The following is a 20,904-nucleotide window of genomic DNA, read 5'->3' on the forward strand; positions in this document are numbered from 1 at the left end:
TGTACCAGAGTTTGCCATATTGGTTGTCTTTATTTTCAATAATTATGTCCTGTTTCTCATTCATCATACTTTCCTAACTTTTGATGCTCATTCATTCTCTTATGGATCTTTGTGAGTAACAGCATCGCAGGATGATTGTAATAAAGCCTGACTGGAGAAGTGCACACTTGCTTTATAACATTCCTCTAATGCAACACACTAAAGTGGACAAAAAGCATAATCTAATGACCCCACAAAGGTTGGGATGTGATATAAATGTGGTTTGTTTAATGGAACGTTGCATTACAAGTTGATAATTCTTCCAGCTCACATTTGGATTTCCACAAGAGACAGGAGGCTCTTTTTGCATCGGCAATGCTCCACAGCTGGTTAATTGTTTTTAAAGGGTTTGCTGCTCATGCTCTCCAGTCCCAACCGCCTCACACAGTTAGCATAGCCATGTCAGCCCTAGGCACATCCGAAAGATGTAATATGGTAAATTCCACCTAGCCTATTGATGGAAAGATCGAGCGCCTTTTTATCCTGGCGGAATTGCATGTAGCAGATGACCAGTTCTCTCATATCTACATGGGGTGCTTCTGAATGTCCCATCAGTCAACTTGAGCACTCCCTCTACTTGTCCCCTTTGCCACCTTTCTGTGCAGCTTTTGGGTTCCTGGGCCGTGATTTCTGCAGCATGGCGAGTGTGTCCCTCTTCTCAATCTTCCTCAGCTGTTTCTTCTTCATCCTCTTGATCTTCGTTGTGTTCCGGATCTGGGATAGAGACGTCACAAAAAACAAGATGTAGCTTTTAGCCTGGGGCCATATGTATCAAGTGTCAGGACTGATTTAGGATCATTATTGCCTTTTAGATCAAGAATGATGATAACATGTACATGGGGGAACCTGATCATAGAACGTGACAATTGACACATATAACCCCTGAAGTCAGCAATAGAGATCTGCATGGCTCACGTAGGTTACAGTGAGAAACAAAGACGCCATCATTTGGGATCACGTGGGGCTGCGTGTGTTGACTTACCACTTGCACAACTTCGGCCTTCCTCTCATTCTCAGCTCGCCTTTTCAAGTTATCCTCATGCCGCTTCCTCTTTTCCTGTATGGGATGAAAGATACCCAAACAGTTACATCATTAGGGGATGCCTAAATAATCAGTTGCACTGCCAACCTCTGTGTTAAAGAACTGGGAACTCAAAAATACCAGATCGAGTCAGTGTCAGCGCTCTAGAAAGAGGCCAGAGTTCAACCCCCCAAGTTACCAGTTGTCTTGAACGCACTTAAGTCGGAGATTGCAGAGTTTCCAGTTTTGAACGCAGTTTAATCACTACTTCTTAAGATGTTAGTGCACTCATGTGAACAGGTGACAGACCTCTTTCTCTCTGGCTTTGTCCTCCTTCAGTTGCAGGGAATATTTCTTCACCAGCTCCTGCTCTCGCTTGGCTGCCATCTTCTCCCAGGAGGAGCACAGTGGCTTGTCTCTTACAAGGGCAGAGAACCTGAAAAACAAGGTACATATAAAAAGGTACATTTCATAATTTATGGACACCATAGGCACAGTGTTTGCATTGGCTGGGCTGACTAGTAATAGCATATGCAAGCAGTTAATATAATGTAGGCTATTGCCCCTACTGACCTTTGCTTGTTGCGGTCCTTCCATACCCGTCCGGATTTCGGTTTCCCCAAAGGTATCAGGTCAAGTTTCTCATTTGACTCTGAACGAGTCCTCTTTTTGGCTGTTTTATTTGGGCGGTCCGGAACAGTCTCCATTGGTACGGGACCAACCTTGTTTTCCTTCTCTGTGCAATGATGTGACACAGCTTGAATAAATGTACCTAATGATTTCCCTACAGGTTTGTCTGATTTGACTGGTTTTGGGTATGCCTCATCAAATGCATTGGCAACAGCTTTGGACTCCCTGCTTTGAAGTTTTTTCGAAAGAGCCTCTTCGGCAACTGGTTCCACGACTACCACCGCTGGTTTGGTTTCCGTCTGGTTCTCTGCATTCTCATTCGGTAACTCTTGAATGACAGATTTCCTTGTTCGGCGTGTTGGAGTCTTCGGTACTTCAGAGTCAAGATACACAGCTGGGGTCCGTACTCTGCGCCCGCTACGAGTCCGAGTCACAACCGGAGGAGGCAACTCGTCCTGATGGATGCCGAAGGGCATCCAGTCCTTCGTTTGGTGTTTTCTCACTTGTCGACATGTTGTCAAAATTATATGATGGCGTGACCACAACTAATCAAATACATATGTTATTTACAGACCTTTTAGAGACGACAACATGAGCAGAGTTCGGAAGCCCACGTGTGTGTTTATGATACTTACTACCACCGAGGGAGAAGAGATGACAGGATGTACGAGCATACAGTTTGTGCCTTGGGCATTCCATGAGACTGCCGCCTACCGGTAAGGCGTTGGTACTGCCATAACATATCGTCACATGACTTCGTCAACTTCCGCATCTCATTTGTTGACGTCCAGTACGGCAGTCAGTCAGTAACAGTCAGTAATTCATTCAGTGCATCACGACATTCAAATATGGCTTGCTCATGCCGGGTTGGAGATGTCCTATTTTGTTCCCTCTTTACAAGTACACTTACATAGTTCATTTCGTAGTAGCTTAGTCTGAATTATTTGGAGAAAAAAAACAGACACATACAGCAAGCTAACGTTACCTATTCAGAATTCAAGCCAGTTTTTGGGATGCACTTAACTTGAATGATGTTTAGATTAGCCTATAACTTCAACTAATCGCATGTTCCTTGAACAATAACTGTGGGTTACCCAATCTGTCTGTGGCTGACCTACTGCAAGCCAAATAAATTCATAACGTAAATGGGCATTAGAATATCCTCTTTTGCTCTCTGTGTTAATTTTCATCGAGATGTATGTAGGCCTTTTCATTTGATACACCCAACAACAGCACTTGACGAGAGCTCAACGATTGGCATTCACGTTGTTGTTGCCAACCTTGTGCCATCACCTGATAAATCATCTCTTCACCATAAAAAGCTGAACCTGTAACAGAACAGTTACATGACTGCAATGAAATTATATAAATTGCTCTCATGATGCGGTCCCTCCGACAACTCTCTCTAAAGTCAGTTTGATGTAGCCATAAAACAAACAGCACACTGACTCCATGGCTCCCCCAGATTTAAAACTACTATATGTAACTCTTACGTTGTAGAAATCTCTGTCAGCTTGGAGTGCCGCAGACCTTCAGTGTGGAATACAATAATGACTACTTCCTTAAGGATGGCGAAGAGTTCCTCTACATCTCCGGTAGCATCCACTACAACAGGATCCCCATGGCCTACTGGAAAGACAGGCTAGTCGAGATGTATATGGCTGGACTGAATGCCATTCAGGTGTATGTAGACTTAGCCTGACGACTCACACTAAGTTATTCCGCTGCTCCGTCGTTCGCTATATACTTTACTCTGAGACTGCCATCATTGAAGTCGTTTGTGGTGATGAGGGGCGTTGTAAAATAAAAAACAATGGCATCAGCAATTGGATCGTCTCTAACCAATCAGAGTATCAAAGCCAATGACAATTTTTCAAACCGCCTCTTTACCCATGTGTGTTCTGGCTCTGGCACAACCCATCGGTTTCTGGACCAATGACACAGCCCAGAATGTGTTCGGATTCGGTGAAGGGTCGGGAGGTATACTCCGATCCAGACTCATTGTGTAGAAGAAACTTAAGTCCGTAGGCTTGGCGTAGCGTTTAGCAAGGAGCCTGGGTAGCCAGGCAAATGTAGACTGGCCACTATGTCATAAATACACTGAATGCCAACCAGTTAGATCAGTGTCTTCAATGGTCCTTCTAATTTTCAGTTAGTCATTTCAGTGGCCAATTTGGACATAGAATTAACGTTGATCAAAGTAATTCAAAGAAAGAGCCATTTAATCAAATCATCGGGCCTTAAACCCGAGACAGAGCTATGATTTACCATCTGGTGGTATGGACTTAAATACTACTTCATTGTCCATTTTGGTTGAAAAATTACATTTGACATTCCAGGTACATCCCCTGCAATTTCCATGAGCTCTCCCCGGATCGGTACAACTTCAGTGGGGACAGGGATCTAGAACACTTCCTGCAATTGGCCAAAGACATTGGTCTGCTGGTTGTACTGAGGCCTGGGCCCTATATCTGTGGAGAGTGGGATATGGTGAGAGAATGACTGTAAACAAATGTTTTATGATAAATATACCTGTTGATGATATGATGTGTAATAATGTTGGCAAATTGTGCCTGTATTCCTAGTTGTTTTCAGAAGATAATAAGTCACAATGTTGTAACGACACTTCTACATCAGCTGTGTATTTCATGACAGACTGTGTGATAATTTGCCAATTTCATGACTTGATCTTTAGGGGTGCTTGCCTGCCTGGCTGCTCCACAAGAAAGACATTGTCCTGCATTCCTCAGACCCAGGTGTGTATTGACCGTTAGATGAGAATGTAATGGATTCTATTAGTATTACAATATAAGAATTGTGTTTTTATGACACCTAAATCCATTTGTTTCAGATTACATTGCGGCTGCTGACAAGTGGATGGGCAAACTACTGCCAATGTTAAAGCGTTCCTTTATCAGAACAGTGGAGCCATCATTACTGTTCAGGTGAGCCATGTTGATATTCAATGATTAATAATAAAAACAATTGGGGAATCAATAGCAAAAGTTTGGATAACTTCATATTGTGCCTTAATTAACTCTACAATTCAATAGAATACTGTTTGTCGAACATTGCCTCTCATCACCTTAACAAGAGACCATCTCTCTCCTCCTCTCTCCTCTCCCCCTTCTCTCTCTCAGGTGGAGAATGAGTACGGCAGCTACTTTGCCTGTGACTACAACTACCTGAGTCACCTGACCAGTCCTCAGGTTCTTCAAAAAAGGAATATGTATGTTGCAATTCAATATGGTCTGTCACCAGGTTGCTGCTGGAATCCTAGAGCGGGATTAGGCCCTGACCATCAACGTGACTGGGAAGGCTGGGAGTCATGTGGACATACTGGTGGAGAATATGGGCTGAGTCAACAATGGGAAAGACATCACGACTTTAAGGCAAGATGTTATTTCAAGCTGGCTCTCCATGGTAGACATTTAACCACCATTAATAAATCACCCTTCCATTAGCTACTTCATTTTACATAACCTTATTCTCTCTCTCATTTATTTATATATATATGAGACACACAGAGGGCCTGGTGTCTAACCTGACATTGGGGACCGATATCCACACCGGCTGGTTCGTCTTCAGCATCGACAGGGCTGTTAGCCAGGGTCTTCTCTGGGAGATGGGCTCCAGGGAGGCTGGCCTCCCACCACCCTCTCCCCTCTCCGTCCCCTCCTTCTATGGGGGCACCTTCGTCATCCCAGACCTGCCCCAGGATACCTACATCCAGTTCCTTGACTGGAGAAAGGTGGGGTTTTACCTTTAAGAAGATTTGGATTGTTGAATGGCTGTACTGTGTGTTCCTGAGCAGGCACCACAACTACAAATGACCTTCTAGATAATGTGACTGACTAGTCAACTGCAAATGACCTTCTAGATAATGTGACTGACTAGTCAACTGCAAATGACCTTCTAGATAATGTGACTGACTAGTCAACTGCAAATGACATTATAGATAATGTGACTGACTAGTCAACTGCAAATGACCTTATAGATAATGTGACTGACTAGTCCACTGCAAATGACCTTATAGATAATATCACTGACCTGTGTCATCTGTGCGTTGACAAGACTGGTGTGTTAGGCTTCTGAGCTAAAGCCTAGGCATTAGCCTTAGACACACCTCTTCAGATCTCAGGCAAGGTTACTCATCACACAAGCGTGGTTTACTCAACCACGTTATTTTCATATACCCTGGTGCAACATACTTGTTCATGGTCCCTGACATTACTGAATCCGCGGCCCACAAATCACCTTGTACGTGCCCGCTAGCATCCTGAGCACATGACCGTCCTGGAGCTGGAGGGGACCCATGCACCCCCGGGCCCTTTACTGTGGAGGTCGCCAAAACACTAGTCCTGAACGCCACGGTTGTCTGACCACAAACACCAGAGGGCGCTGTTCCATAAAGAGGTTCTCTCATGAGCACTGATGAAAAATGCACTTACTGTATGCAATCTATTTGCACTGACCTTTTTTTAAAATCAAAAAGTAATGTTTAAAAATGAATCACGGGAGGCTGTACCTCTTACCTCTATTTGACAATTCAGGGTCTTAAAACCCTACATGATTTTGTTTACACAAGCATCTGTATTCAAGGGTGAATTAAGTATGTGTCATTTGAACAGTATGTATGTTTGGAAATTGAATCAAGTTCACTAAGGAAAATGAGTCATTTAGAAGGGATATGAACTTGAGGTCAGTGGTGCTCAAATCATGAACCTGGAGGTTCATAGTACTGCTGGTTTTCTTTTTATGCCAGTGCTCTATGCAGCTGACAATGCCCCTTTTTAAAGGCATTTTCCCCGATGTTCACAGAGATCACATTCATGGTAAACGCTGGCATGTCTGCTCAAGTGTAAATTACCTTTAAAAGTTTCTTATAGTGCGCTGCGCTATTGAGCGCCTTCCATTAAATCTTGCCCTCTATTGTGAATATGTGAGCCAAATGATCTGTGCCTTATTGTGTGCCACCTAACTGGGATATTATGCTTTCATAGATTTCTGTAATGAACCATTTTGGGTGTCTTGTAAATGAATAGTGATTGCGTTCAACTGAACCTCATCTGCTTCTTTTGCTCAATTTGATTATTTCAAATACTTTGGGATTTCTTGGTTGTTGTGATTTTTGTTAATGTGTTGTTTAATGTGCAGGCACGAACCATTCTGTACTTTTTGATTTAAAAATGTTTTTAATCAAATGTGAATGCTATATGAGTACACACAAATGGCACAGTGCCGCACAGATGAAGTTAAGATTTGAAATACAACCCTACATTAAAATAATCCAAATCTTAAACCCAACTATGGAACAATGAAAAGATGAACACAGGAGAGGTGTGTAAAATAGAGCAGCAACATTATACACCCTTATTCATTCCAGAAGCCTCTGTTGTGGCTCTATAAGCTGGCTCTGTAGTGTCTCTTTGAAGGGGTATATGGGAAGCTGCAACAGAGAGTGACAGGTCAGTGCCTCTGGGAAATGCTTTTGGGAGGAGTTGAGAAGGGTTTGGACCCTCTTCCTGGTCTGGTTCATACCCAGGATGGGCACACGATCACAGGTGGTAAAAGAGGGGAGGGCAGTAAATGACATAATATAACTTACATTCTCAGTAGCCTACTTATGTGTTCATCTGTTATAATGAAAATGTTGCACACTTACACATGAAAGCTTTCTTTTAATCCCCTGTCAGTTCCTCAAACACCTCCCAGCATGTGATGATGTTGGGATGCCCATAATATGGTGAAGCAATAGACACTTGACACAATTCAAACCATTTGTCAAATCAATGTATTGAAAACAACATTTTAGCCAGGTTGCAGAACGTGTTACAGAGAACATGTTCACCATCAATCTCAAATCAACCCCAAGGACACTTGTTTTTTTTAGGCTCCATCTTGCCCTCTGACAGGCTAGGTGACATTTTCACCATGTCTTATATGTTTTTACTTGTCTACTGCTCTCAGATGAAGACAATTGGCTAGGGACAGAGTTGGGACTGAGCTTCAGTCATGTAGTAACAACACATGGTTCTGACCTGTTTCAGCGTTTCCCAGTCGACGTTCTCCTTCCCCACCATCACTCCCCTCAGTTCCTCTGGCTGGTAGAACTCCACCACGTCCATGTCACACACCTTGAAGAAGCCTTTCCTGAACTCTTCAAACACCTTCTCTATTGACTGGTTGAAGATGTAGTTCACATAGGTGTCAACAAACTCCTTCCTGTCAAAAGAATGACAGACCGAGTCAGCGATCCATTGAGTTGTAGCTAGTATAGGTTGGTGTCAATTCCAGTTGGTGTCAATTCAAGGAATGAGAAGACCTATTTACTTTCAATTATGGTTTTTCCATTCATACAATTACATTTCAGGTTGAGATTATTTTTGCTAAAATGGAATTGACCCCCAACCCTGGTAGCTGTAGCAATGGAAAAATGTGTCATACTGCAAACCTTGTATTTTGTCAGTTGTAAATATTGCTATAATCTTGCTTGTTAGCACTTGTGACGAGGTCCACCGCTATGTCACCCCACATCACCTATAAATAGTGAGTAATGGAAATAGTGAGGTAAATGAACAATGACAACACTGCAGACTGAGGGTATGGACAAATAGATGGGAGTGATCTGGGAGAGACACACTGTGAAATAATATAATTGATCTTATGTTCAGTTATTCATACCGCTTCACTTCAATTAACTACAGATGTAGGATCTTAATTTGAGCCAATTTGATACAGCAGGAAAATAATCCTGCAACAGGAAATGTTTATGTGTATTATATTAATGGACATTTTTTGTATGGGTTGATGCATTTTTTCATAAGGGCAAATCAAGTCTGTCATTTTAAAGTGGAATAACTAACTTTAGAAGCCTTGTAATTACTTTTTTATTATTTTATTATTTAACCTTTATTTAACTAGGCAAGTCAGTTAAGAACAAATTCTTACTTACAACAGTGGGTTAACTGCCTTGTTCAGGGGCAGAATGACAGATTTTTACCTTGTCAGCTCGGGGATTTAATCCAGCAACCTTTCGGTTACTGGCCCAACACTCTAACCACTAGGCTACCTCTAACCACTAGGCCCCAGACCTTTAAAACCTAGAATACACTACAAGTTTACATTTCCTGCTGTGAGGGAAAATTGTCAACAACAAAATAGTGATCAAATTAAGATCCTACATCTGTATTATGTTACATATTATTTGTTCATTGATCAAACTGTTTAAATGCATTACATACTGAGAAAGTCATGTCCATATTTTCGACATCATCATCAGGATAATCCAAGATGTACTGCAAAGTCCTTAAAAAGCATTGAAAATAATATGTGACAATAGATGTGACAATTATAAATGGGCAATCAACAAATCACGATGCATTAATCAATAAAAAACGATTTATCTAAATCTAATCTGTCCTTGGTGTCCTTATAACAAATACAACTGCCTGTAATATAATACATTACTGACTAAAGGATAAAAATAAGTTATGGTATAAACTTACCCTGCTTCAATGGGGCTAAACTCTCTCAAGTCCTCTAAAGAGGCCTTGATGTTCACCAGCTTCTTGAAGAATGCCATGGTGAAGGGGAAGTGCACCATGTTGTTGTTGTACTGGGCCATCCCACAGAGAACCCCAAACAGGAAATAACGCTTCTCCACTCTAGGCTGTTAGTGAGGATGGGTTGGACAAGAGACAAGAAATATGCCATGAGTGAAAGTATAGGACATGCTGTTGATAACCTGATAACCTGCTTGATATGCAGTAAAGGGAAGGTAATGTGGGTTCTAGAATACAGTAGTAGGCTAGTAATACAGTAGTAATTCTGTAGTAGTTCCTCTCTAGGAACATAACATTACAGTGTTTCACTACCAGCACCTTTGAAGCTATTTGAAAGTCCAATGATTATTGATAATCATAAAATAATGTGGTGAGGCGTGGACAACCTCATAATCCATGTGTGATTTCCCTAAACGTGCCGTCACCTTTGCAGGGAACCAGGCCAGCGTCTTGGTGTCGCTGTACATGAACATCCCAGACTTGGGTACCAACAGCCTATCAGACAAATGGAGACGTCTGTCAACCTCGCATCCTCGTCGAAATACACCTGAGAGGGGTAAGCACTACGTTTCGGCATAGCCCTTCTCTGTTCAAAACATTGTCTCATCATTGGAAAGCTATCATTCCTAAATGGAAAGTGTGTTCGATGAGTGATGCTCTCCTCAGCCTCAGCTCAAAGAACGGAGCAGGGGGATTCTGCAATGCATACAGTACAATATTAAGTCTTCAGTCAGTGCTCTTCTAGTACAAGACAGGTATTCATTTCAACCCGTTTCTCCCATCAAAAAGGTTAAGAAATATGGTTGGTTTCTTCAGTAGTGGCGGTCAACATTCTGGAGCTGCTTGGAATGCAGGCTTTTGCTCCGGCCCTGTTCTAACGCACCTGATTCAGCTAATCAAGGTCCTGGTGAGCAGCTGATTAGTGGAACCAGGTGTGTTAGAGCAGGGCAAGAGCAAAAGCCTGCATACACAGTCAGTTGGTCTCCAGTTAGGGGGTTTAGCCACCCTGATTTATACTATCTGCTGTATATTAAAATAATATATATTGAGAAGCAAGTTTCATTACGTTTGTGAGTGCGGCATTGAAATGCGTTAAAAAAATGTTTATCTTGCTGTGCAGATTCATCGAGAATGGGTTAATGACGAAAGATGGCAGGTGTCTGATCCAGATCTTGAAAGTGATGGAAAATAAAGTGTATAATGCATCTCAATTAAGGAGCTTCTTCGTCTAATTACGTTGATCTGCACTGAAATTAACTTTAGCAAGTGAGAAAGATTCTCTAGTAGTAAAGCAAAATGTTTCCTTCACTCTCTCTTTCCAGATAAGTTCAGGTAGAGGAAATCTCAAGCCTCTATTGAGATGCAGCCTAGGACACTTAGCAATATTTTGCTAATACTTGCTAATAATTTTGTATTTATTGTCAAAATGTATTTTACTTTTCTATATTTCAAAGGCAAACCAAAAATCTGGAGAGATCCAGAACGTTCCAGACAGTACCTATTAGCAAAATATTTTCCATGTGAGTCAGCAAAATATAATTTAATCAAGTCTCATCAGTTCTAAATGGGTTGCATTGAAACAGCTGCCACCCTGGCACCAGATTGGTCCCGGAAGTTGACTGGTTAAAATGGGAAATCAGCTTTATAAATGGATTGACAGTAAGAGCAAAGAAGCATGGACACGGACTCTGTGGAGATGGCCGAGGACCTGGAGAAGGTGTTTGACCCCAGGGACACGGGTGCGTTGAATATGTTTACTTTTCAGAATCACCAACAGGGCCTTCTTCCACACCCCAATGTGCTTGGTCATGACAAAGAGCTTCAATGAGTCGGTCACATCCAGGACATGATAGCACACAGATTGGCCGAGGGATAATGGCACCGGAGGGGATGGCTGCAGTTTAACGTGCTCCTAACCAACTGTGATATTTGTTCGTTTTTTTTGCGTTGTTTGTAACTTATTTTCTTACTTATTTTGTACATAATGTGCTGCTACATTCTCTTATGACAAAAAAATAACTTCTGGACATCAGAACAGCGATTACTCACCTCGAACCGGACAAAGAATTTTCCTTTAACGAGTCCGATGCGAAGGATATACTGCTTTCTCGGGAACGGGCACAAATCCCCATCATTTGCGTGAAGAAAAGATGGAGAAAAAGGTTGGGCTGCCTTCTGAGAATTTGTAGGCGAGTAAGTAAACCTCCCCTGCCATCCGTTCTATTGGCCAGCGTGCAATCATTGGAAAACAAAATGGATGATCTACGTTCAAGATTATCCTACCAAAGGAATATTAAAAACTGCAATATCTTATGTTTCACAGAGTCGTGGCTGAACGACGACACTGATAATATAGAGCTTGTGGGATTTTCCATGCATCAGCAGTACAGAGAAGCTATGTCTGGTAAGACGAGAGGTGGGGTGTGTGTCTATTTGTCAGCTGGTGCGCAATGTGAAGTCTTGAGGTATTGCTCACCTGAGGTAGAGTACCTTATGATAAGCTGTAGACCACGCTATCTACCAAGAGAGTTCTCATCTATATTACTCGTAGCCATCTATTTACCATCACAAACCGATGCTGGCACTAAGACCGCACTCAACGAGCTGTATAAGGCCACCTTTACTCCACACACAGAGACGCATGCAAAGCTCTCCCTTGCCCTCCATTTGGAAAATCTGACCATAGTTATATCCTCCTGATTCCTGCTTACAAGTAAAAACTAAAGCAGGAAGTACCAGTGACTCGTTCAATATGGAAGTGATCAGATGATGTGGATGCTACGCCATAGGACTGTTTTGCTACCACAGACTGGAATATGTTCCGGGATTCATCCAATGGCATTGAAGAGTATACCACCTCAGTCATCGGCTTCATCAATAAGTAAATCGACAACGTCGTCCCCACAGTGACAGTACCTACATATCCCAACCAGAAGCCATGGATTACAGGCAACATCCGCATTGAGCTAGAGCTGTGGCTTTCAAGGAGCGGGACACTAACCCAGATGCTTTAAGAAATCCCGCTACACCCTCAGACAAACCATCAAACAGGCAAAGCGTCAATACAGGATTAAGAATGAATCCTACTACATGACTCTGATGCTCGTCGGATGTGGCAGGGCTTGAAAACTATTACAGACTACAAACCCAGACGTGAGCTGGGTTTGCCTTTCACTGAAGCATGCATAAGAGCACCAGCTGTTCCGGACGACTGTGTGATAACTCTCTCGGTAGCCGATTTGAGCAAGACCTTTAATTAAACAGGTCAACATTCAAAGCCACGGGGCCAGACGGATTACCAGGACGTGTACTCAAAGCATGCACGGACCAACTGGCAAGGGTCCTCACTGCCATTTTCAACCTCTCCCTGACCGAGTCTTTAATACCTACATGTTTCAAGCAGACTGCCGTAGTCCCTGTGCCCAAGGAAGCAAAGGTAACCTGCCCAAATGATTACCGCCCTGTAGCACTCACTTCGGTAGCCATCAACAGCATCATCCTGGAAACCCTAGACCAACTCCAATTCACATTCTGCCCCAACAGATACACAGATGATGGAATCTGGACAAAAGGAACACCTATGTGAGAATACTGTTAATTGACTACAGCTCAGCGTTCAACACCATAGTGCCCACAAAGCTCATCACTAAGCTAAGGACCCTGGGACTAAACACCTCCCTCTGCAACTGGATCCTGGACTTCCAGACGGGCCGTCACCATCATTAAGTTTGCTAGCTACACAACAGTCGTAGGCCTGATCACCGACAACAATGAGACAGCCTATATGCAGGAAGTCAGAGACCTCACAGTGTGGTGCCAGGACAACAACCTCTCCCTCAATGTGAGCAAGACACAGGAGCTGATCATGGACTACAGGAAAAGGCGGCCCGAACAAGCCCCCATTAACATCGACGGGGCTGTAGTGGAGCGGGTCGAGAGTTTCAAGTTCCTTGGAGTCCACATCACCAACAAACTATCATGGTCCAAACACACCAAGAGAGTCGTGAAGAGGGCACGACATCACCCTTTCCCCCAGGAGACTGAAAAGATTTGGCATGGGTCCTCAGATCGACAAAGTTCTATAGCTGCACCATCAAGAGCATCCTGACCGGTTGCATCACCACCTGGTATGGCAACTCCTCGGCATCTAACCATAAGGTGCTATAGAGGGTAGTGCGTACAGCCCGGTAAATCACTGGGGCCAAGCTTCCTGCCATCCAGGATCTATATACTAGGCGGAGTCAGAGGAAAGACCAAAAAAATAGTCAAAAACTCCAGTCACCCAAGTCATAGGCTGTTCCCTCTGCTACCGCACGGCAAGTGTTACCGGAGCATCGAGTCTAGGACCAAAAGGCTCCTTAACAGCTTCTACCCCCAAGCCATAAGATTGCTGAACAATTAATCAAATGGCCACCCGGACTAATTACATTGACCCCCCCCTCCCTTTGTTTTTACACAGCTGCTACTTACTGTTTATTATCTATGCATAGTCACATCACCCATACCTACATGTACAAATTACCTCAACTAACCTGTGCCCCCTCACATTGACTCAGTAACGGTACCCCCTGTATATAGCCTTGTTTTATTTTATTTCCTTTCTCAAACAATTTCTCAAACAACTGATAAATCTTTACTCCATTTCCCAGCTGCCCTTGCTTTCCGTGCCCAAATGAGTAGATCTTATTGGAGGGCCCCACAAATGCTAAAATATTTCTCAACAGTTAATTCTAAAAAGGTCTTATGCTAAGATGAAAATAACCAAACAGATATTAGATACAGTGCCTTGCGAAAGTATTCAGCCCCCTTGAACTTTGCGACCTTTTGCCACATTTCAGGCTTCAAACATAAAGATATAAAACTGTATTTTTTTGTGAAGAATCAACAACAAGTGGGACACAATCATGAAGTGGAACGACATTTATTGGATATTTCAAACTTTTTTAACAAATCAAAAACTGAAAAATTGGGCGTGCAAAATTATTCAGCCCCCTTAAGTTAATACTTTGTAGCGCCACCTTTTGCTGCGATTACAGCTGTAAGTCGCTTGGGGTATGTCTCTATCAGTTTTGCACATCAAGAGACTGAAATGTTTTCCCATTCCTCCTTGCAAAACAGCTCGAGCTCAGTGAGGTTGGATGGAGAGCATTTGTGAACAGCAGTTTTCAGTTCTTTCCACAGATTCTCGATTGGATTCAGGTCTGGACTTTGACTTGGCCATTCTAACACCTGGATATGTTTATTTTTGAACCATTCCATTGTAGATTTTGCTTTATGTTTTGGATCATTGTCTTGTTGGAAGACAAATCTCCGTCCCAGTCTCAGGTCTTTTGCAGACTCCATCAGGTTTTCTTCCAGAATGGTCCTGTATTTGGCTCCATCCATCTTCCCATCAATTTTAACCATCTTCCCTGTCCCTGCTGAAGAAAAGCAGGCCCAAACCATGATGCTGCCACCACCATGTTTGACAGTGGGGATGGTGTGTTCAGGGTAATGAGCTGTGTTGCTTTTACGCCAAACATAACGTTTTGCATTGTTGCCAAAAAGTTCGATTTTGGTTTCATCTGACCAGAGCACCTTCTTCCACATGTTTGGTGTGTCTCCCAGGTGGCTTGTGGCAAACTTTAAACAACACTTTTTATGGATATCTTTAAGAAATGGCTTTCTTCTTGCCACTCTTCCATAAAGGCCAGATTTGTGCAATATACGACTGATTGTTGTCCTATGGACAGAGTCTCCCACCTCAGCTGTAGATCTCTGCAGTTCATCCAGAGTGATCATGGGCCTCTTGGCTGCTTCTCTGATCAGTCTTCTCCCTGTATGAGCTGAAAGTTTAGAGGGACGGCCAGGTCTTGGTAGATTTGCAGTGGTCTGATACTCCTTCCATTTCAATATTATCGCTTGCACAGTGCTCCTTGGGATGTTTAAAGCTTGGGAAATCTTTTTGTATCCAAATCCGGCTTTAAACTTCTTCACAACAGTATGAAGTCATTTAGGTCAACATTGGATCATTCAGAGATCCTCACTGAACTTCTTGAGAGTTTGCTGCACTGAAAGTAAAGTGGCTGAATAATTTTGCACGCCCAATTTTTCAGTTTTTGATTTGTTAAAAAAGTTTGAAATATCCAATAAATGTTGTTCCACTTCATGATTGTGTCCCACTTGTTGTTGATTCTTCACAAAAAAATACAGTTGTATATCTTTATGTTTGAAGCCTGAAATGTGGCAAAAGGTCGCAAAGTTCAAGGGGGGCGAATACTTTCGCAAGGCACTGTATATCAGGGGCCTCCAGCTACAGCCTGAGGGAGCTACTGGGTGTGAAGGCTTTCGTTTAAACACAGCACACGTGTTTCAAACAATGTACTCTTCATGGTCTTCGGGTCCGGACCTTGATTACTGAAATATATTGAACTACAGACAACATATACATTGTATAATGTATACTGTACCTGTTGTGTCCCCTAGTCCCAGTCGCCCGGCGGTGTTCTTGCTCCAGCTGAACACAGCTCCAGAAAGGGACAGAGCAAAGTGAGAACATTGTACAGGATTACACTTGTTGAAAGGTTAGACCATTTTGGTTAAGTCGTATTGTGAAACTCGAGCGATTAGTGGTGTGTTCATGGTCATTTACTCTGTGTTAGTGAAATTGAATGCTGGTCTCCACATGCAACCTGAGTTACCTGTCGGTTACATAGGTTATCCAATGGTCTGATAGAAAATAAATAATTAAAGAAAGAAACTGATGAATCAGATTAGAGTTGGCCCATTTGAATTAAATGACAAATAAATAGTTGTTATACTTTAGCTATTTGAATGTGGGGGTGGCTAAAAGGTCAATCAAAATATTGACACTGAATTACTATAAGGTATTGCTCACATTATTTAGGGTAAGCTATGTATAAATGCATCATTATATGGAATGGAACCCACCTGGGAATATTGGCTTTGTCCAAGCAGAGAACCCGGCCCTCTTCAGACAGTAAACCGGTATGAGAATCTCCGCAACTCAGAGCCCGAATCATCTCCTTACAGTTCACAATCTCTAAAGCACATAAAACTTATGATTCCGCAACTCAGAAAAATATGTTATAAAAATTGATTGGAAAGGAGATTAGACCTACTCAGTTTCCCTGTGATTATTATCCCATCTTAGTCCTCTTGAATCCGCGCGACTGACAACGTCTCCCATTATTTCTGATAAACGAGACCACACTGTTACCTGAGGACAGATCCTGAATTTTAGATTTTAGATTGAGGTGTATAAAATCAATGCAACTAATATCAGTTTTGGTCGTATCTAAACCATTCGGCTTCACTAAATCAAAGCCAGTATGACTATCGACTATCCTCTCCCCATGAAATCATTGTTGTGTTATATTCTTAAACTAGTCCATACAGTTTCTAACACTTGAATGACAGCACTTGGCGATGCTCCGTCTCAATGATGGGTATATGATCAATATCATGCCAAATGTATTCACAAATGTAAATCACTTTCCACAAATGTAAATTAAGCATTTCACTGTAAGGTCTACCTACACCTGTTGTATTTGGCACACGTGACAAATAAACTTGGATTTGAATCACCAATCCACAAATGTAAATCACCAATCCACAAATGTAAATCACTTTCCACAAATGTAAATCACCAATCCACAAATGTAAATCACTTTCCACAAATGTAAATCACTAATCATCACCCAAATAGTTGAATTAGCTGGCCAGTGTGATAGCACCACTAAATGTGAAGGATATGTCATACATTGTAAGTGATTATAATCCATCCGCTGTCTCATGTTGCACAGACGATGAGCATTAAGGAGACATAAATAACGCTTGAAACATTACCACCTAGTCGATACCTATTACCTATATGCATTTCAACTGGCTGCTTCACCTTCTTTATGCTGTCATGCTGAACTGAAAATTGTTTATGTTACGTATAAGCTGGGAGTCGGGAAGCAAGTTCAGGAAGTGACTTTTAACAATAAATAACACAAGGCACAAAACAAGAAACACGAGTAGCGTACAGACATGAAACAACGGAACCGAATCAATAAGGCCTAGGGAGAGTACCGAAGGGAGTGACATATATAGCGAATGTAATCAGGCAGGTGACTGAGTCCAGGTGAGTCTGATGAGGCCCGGAGAGGGATACGTGAGTTTCTGAGGTTGAAAAGAACCATGCCTCAGAGACGTCCTTCAGATTTGCAGTGTTTTTTTTCTCCAGGTGTTATAATAATTACAATTTTTTCATTTTTAAACTCACGTTTATCATGATTATTTTTTTTTTAAACTGACTGTACCAGGCACACTGACTGTACCAGGCAAAGAGTAAAGAAAATCCTAAAATTGCTTACATTTTTTGGGTTATTCTACTTTATACCAGTGTAGCAGTTGTACTAAACGATGCGAAAATACCAGTCATTAAAAACTAGCAGTATTTCAATCTTCTCCATTTGACAGTTGGGCCGTATCTCATCCCTCAATTGAGGTTTCTGAGACATATCTGTCGCTGGCTCCGCGCTGTCTTGATCATGGCATAGCCGCCTTCCCGACTAGAGAGAGAATGTAATAAACGCCTTGTCGGATTCTGGCTAGGCTACAATGCCTTCAGAAAGTATTCATACCTTCTGACTTATTCCACATTTTGTTGTGTTACAGCCTGAATTCAAAATTCAATATATATTTGTTTTCTCTCACCCATCTACACACAATACCCCTTAATGACAAAGTGAAAACATGTTTTTAGAATTTTATTGCACATTTATTGAAAATTATATACAGAAATATTTAATTTACTTAAGTATTCACACCCCTCAGTCAATACTTTGCAGAATCACCTTTGGCAGCGATTACAGGTGTGAGTCTTTCTGGGTAAATCTCTAAAGAGTTTTCCACACCTGGATTATGCATCATTTGCCCATTATTCTTTAAAGAATTCTTCAAGCTCTGTCAAATTGGTTGTTGATCATTGCAAGACCACAATTTTAAGGTATTGCCATAGATTTTTCAAGTAGATTTAAGTCTAAACTGTAACTTGGCCCCTCAGGAATATTCACTGTCTTCTTGGTAAGAAACTCCAGTGTAGATTTGGCATTGTGTTTTAGCTTATTGTCCTGCTGAAAGGTGAATTCATCTCCCAGTGTCTGGTGGAAAGCAGACTGAACCAGGTTTTCCTCTAGGATTTTGCCTTTGCTAAGCTCCATCCCATTTATTTTTCATCCTGAAAAACCCCAAGTCCTTGATGATTACAAGCATACCCATAACATGATGCAGCCGCCACTTAAAAATATGGAGAGTGGTACTTACTAATGTGTTGTAATGGATTTGCGTTCAGGAAAAAAATTGTAATTGCTTTGCCACATTTTTTGAAGTATTGCTTTAGTACCTTGTTGCCAACATGATACATGTTTTGGACTTTAAAAAATTCTGTACAGGCTTTTCACTGTCAATTAGGTAGTATTGTGGAGTACCTACAATGTTGTTGATTCATCCTCAGTTTCCTCCTATCACATCCATTAAACTATGTAACTGTTTTAAAGTCACCATTGGCCTCATGGTGAAATCCCTGAGTGGTTTCCTTTCTCTATGGCATCTGAGTTAGGAAGGACACCTGTATCTTTGTAGTGACTGGGTGTATAGATACACCATCCAAAGTGTAATTAATAACTTCACCATGCTCAAATGGATATTCAATGTCTGCTTCTTTTCATTTTTATCCATCTACCAATTGATGCCCTTCTTTGCAAGGCATTGGAAAACCTCCCTGGTCTTTGTGGTTGAATCTGTGTTTGAAATTCCCTGCTTCAACTGAGGGTCCTTAAAGATAATTGCATGTTTGGGATACAGAGATGAGGGAGTAATTCAAAAGTCATGTTAAACACTATTATTGCACACATAGTGAGTCGATACGACTTATTATGTGATTTATTAAGGACATGTTTTACCTCTGAACTTATTTAGGCATGCCATAACAAAGTGGTTGAATATTTCTTTTTAATTTTGTATTAATTTATTTTAAAAATCATAGAACGCAATTCCACTTTTACATTATGGGGTATTGTGTGTAGGCTAGTGACCAAAAATCTAAATTTAATACATTTTAAATGTAGGCTGTAACACAACAACATTTGGAAAAAGTCAAAGGGTGTGAACAATTCTGAAGGCACCGTAATTGAGGCCACATGATGCGGTTTCTCCCCAGACCAATTCAGATAAAACAACAGCCTACCAGTTGGTTGCTCGTTGTAGCCTACTCCTCATTTCATCAACTTTTCTTCTTATATATATATATATATTTATTTTTTACATAGAATTAAGCATAAAGATTATGGCTCAAGATTGCAAGAAAAGGTATGTGTGTATGTGAGAGAGAGAGATTATGTACAGTATCTAATAGAGATGAAGAGGAAGAGGAAGAGAGGAAGAGGAAGTGTTATACAGTCCTCTGAGGAAGTGAGACCATTCCACGGACTGTTACACAAGTTCAGAAGGTGAGATTGAAAATCTAATAAATTATTATGTGGATATTCAATTTCTTATGGGTATTTCCGAATCAATGGAATAGCGCAAAGTTCTCTGTATCGAGCATAGCAAAAGCTTTCTCAAACAAGGAAATTAAATAGGCTAGTGGCAACTTAAGAAACAATATTAATGTGTCATGCAATCAAGGTATGCACTTAAGGAAACATACTGCTAAAGTATCTGCTGACAAATTAACAATATGTTTGCAGTGTACATGATTATTCTGTAGCATAATTAACTGTACAGCAACATTATATTTTAGCAACCTTTGACCAGAAATAAGAAGCAGGAAGTAAAGTTCTAGATGTGGGGAGACTACAGTAAAGAGGAACTATAATGTTTCAGGAACTTGGGTGGTTTTCTTAACCTGATTTGAGTTGATTCTAGTGACTAATTGTGACCTTATACAGTCATAATGTAAGGTAACATTGTAATATACAGTGGGGAGAACAAGTATTTGATGCACTGCCGATTTTGCAGGTTTTCCTACTTACAAAGCATGTAGAGGTCTGTAATTGTTTTTATCATAGGTACACTTCAACTGTGAGAGACGGAATCTAAAACAAAAATCCATGAAATCACATTGTATGATTTTTGCACCAGGTCTTCTTTAACCTCTGAAGGCTCCTCTAATAGGTTGCTGAGCAATGGCTACATTTCTCTGTTTTCCTGACCGTTGGGACTGACCTATAACAAACTGAAGGTTTGTCAGACATGCATGCATGCACACACAAACAAACAATTGCGTGTATGTAGATTAGGTACTAATTCACAGACAATTGCATTTGTATTTATTCCGGATCCCCATTAGCTGTTGCCAAGGCAGCAGCTACTCTTCATGGGGTCCAATCGCAATTACATACAATACAACAATACATAACACAACACATTATTACACGCTACTCTACCATAACACATCTACAATACAAAATCAACAATACAGCAAAATAACAATATTAAAATGTATGTGTGCACAGTGTTCAGTCATCAGCATACCTATACATAGACACACAGGCTTCACTCAGTGCCAGTGGCAAGTGTGTTAGCGTGTGTTTGAGAATGCCGTGTGTGTGCCATTGTGTGTCTATTCGTAGTCTCGTAGTCTGCGCTGTTCCATCAGAA

At 41.4% G+C, this 20,904-nt stretch overlaps 1 protein-coding gene and 3 pseudogenes across 1 annotated transcript; 1 reads left to right on the forward strand and 3 right to left on the reverse strand.

Moving 5' to 3' along the window:
* Positions 1-10: 10 nt before the first annotated feature.
* On the reverse strand, positions 11-3,455 carry LOC115145860 (coiled-coil domain-containing protein 86-like). The gene is given in 5 exon segments (XM_029687439.2): positions 11-753; positions 1,022-1,096; positions 1,370-1,496; positions 1,634-2,151; positions 2,153-3,455. Coding segments are annotated over 5 exon segments (912 nt in total). The 5' UTR covers positions 2,204-3,455; the 3' UTR covers positions 11-612.
* A 127-nt stretch (positions 3,456-3,582) lies between these two features.
* LOC135561616 (beta-galactosidase-like) lies at positions 3,583-6,735 on the forward strand (annotated as a pseudogene).
* A 179-nt stretch (positions 6,736-6,914) lies between these two features.
* LOC115146754 (probable E3 ubiquitin-protein ligase HERC6) lies at positions 6,915-10,381 on the reverse strand (annotated as a pseudogene).
* Positions 10,382-15,547: 5,166 nt separating this feature from the next.
* LOC135561617 (uncharacterized) lies at positions 15,548-16,620 on the reverse strand (annotated as a pseudogene).
* Between the last annotated feature and the right edge of the window lie 4,284 nt (positions 16,621-20,904).

This window comes from Oncorhynchus nerka, linkage group LG18, assembly GCF_034236695.1.
Source record: "Oncorhynchus nerka isolate Pitt River linkage group LG18, Oner_Uvic_2.0, whole genome shotgun sequence".
NCBI lineage: Eukaryota > Metazoa > Chordata > Actinopteri > Salmoniformes > Salmonidae > Oncorhynchus > Oncorhynchus nerka.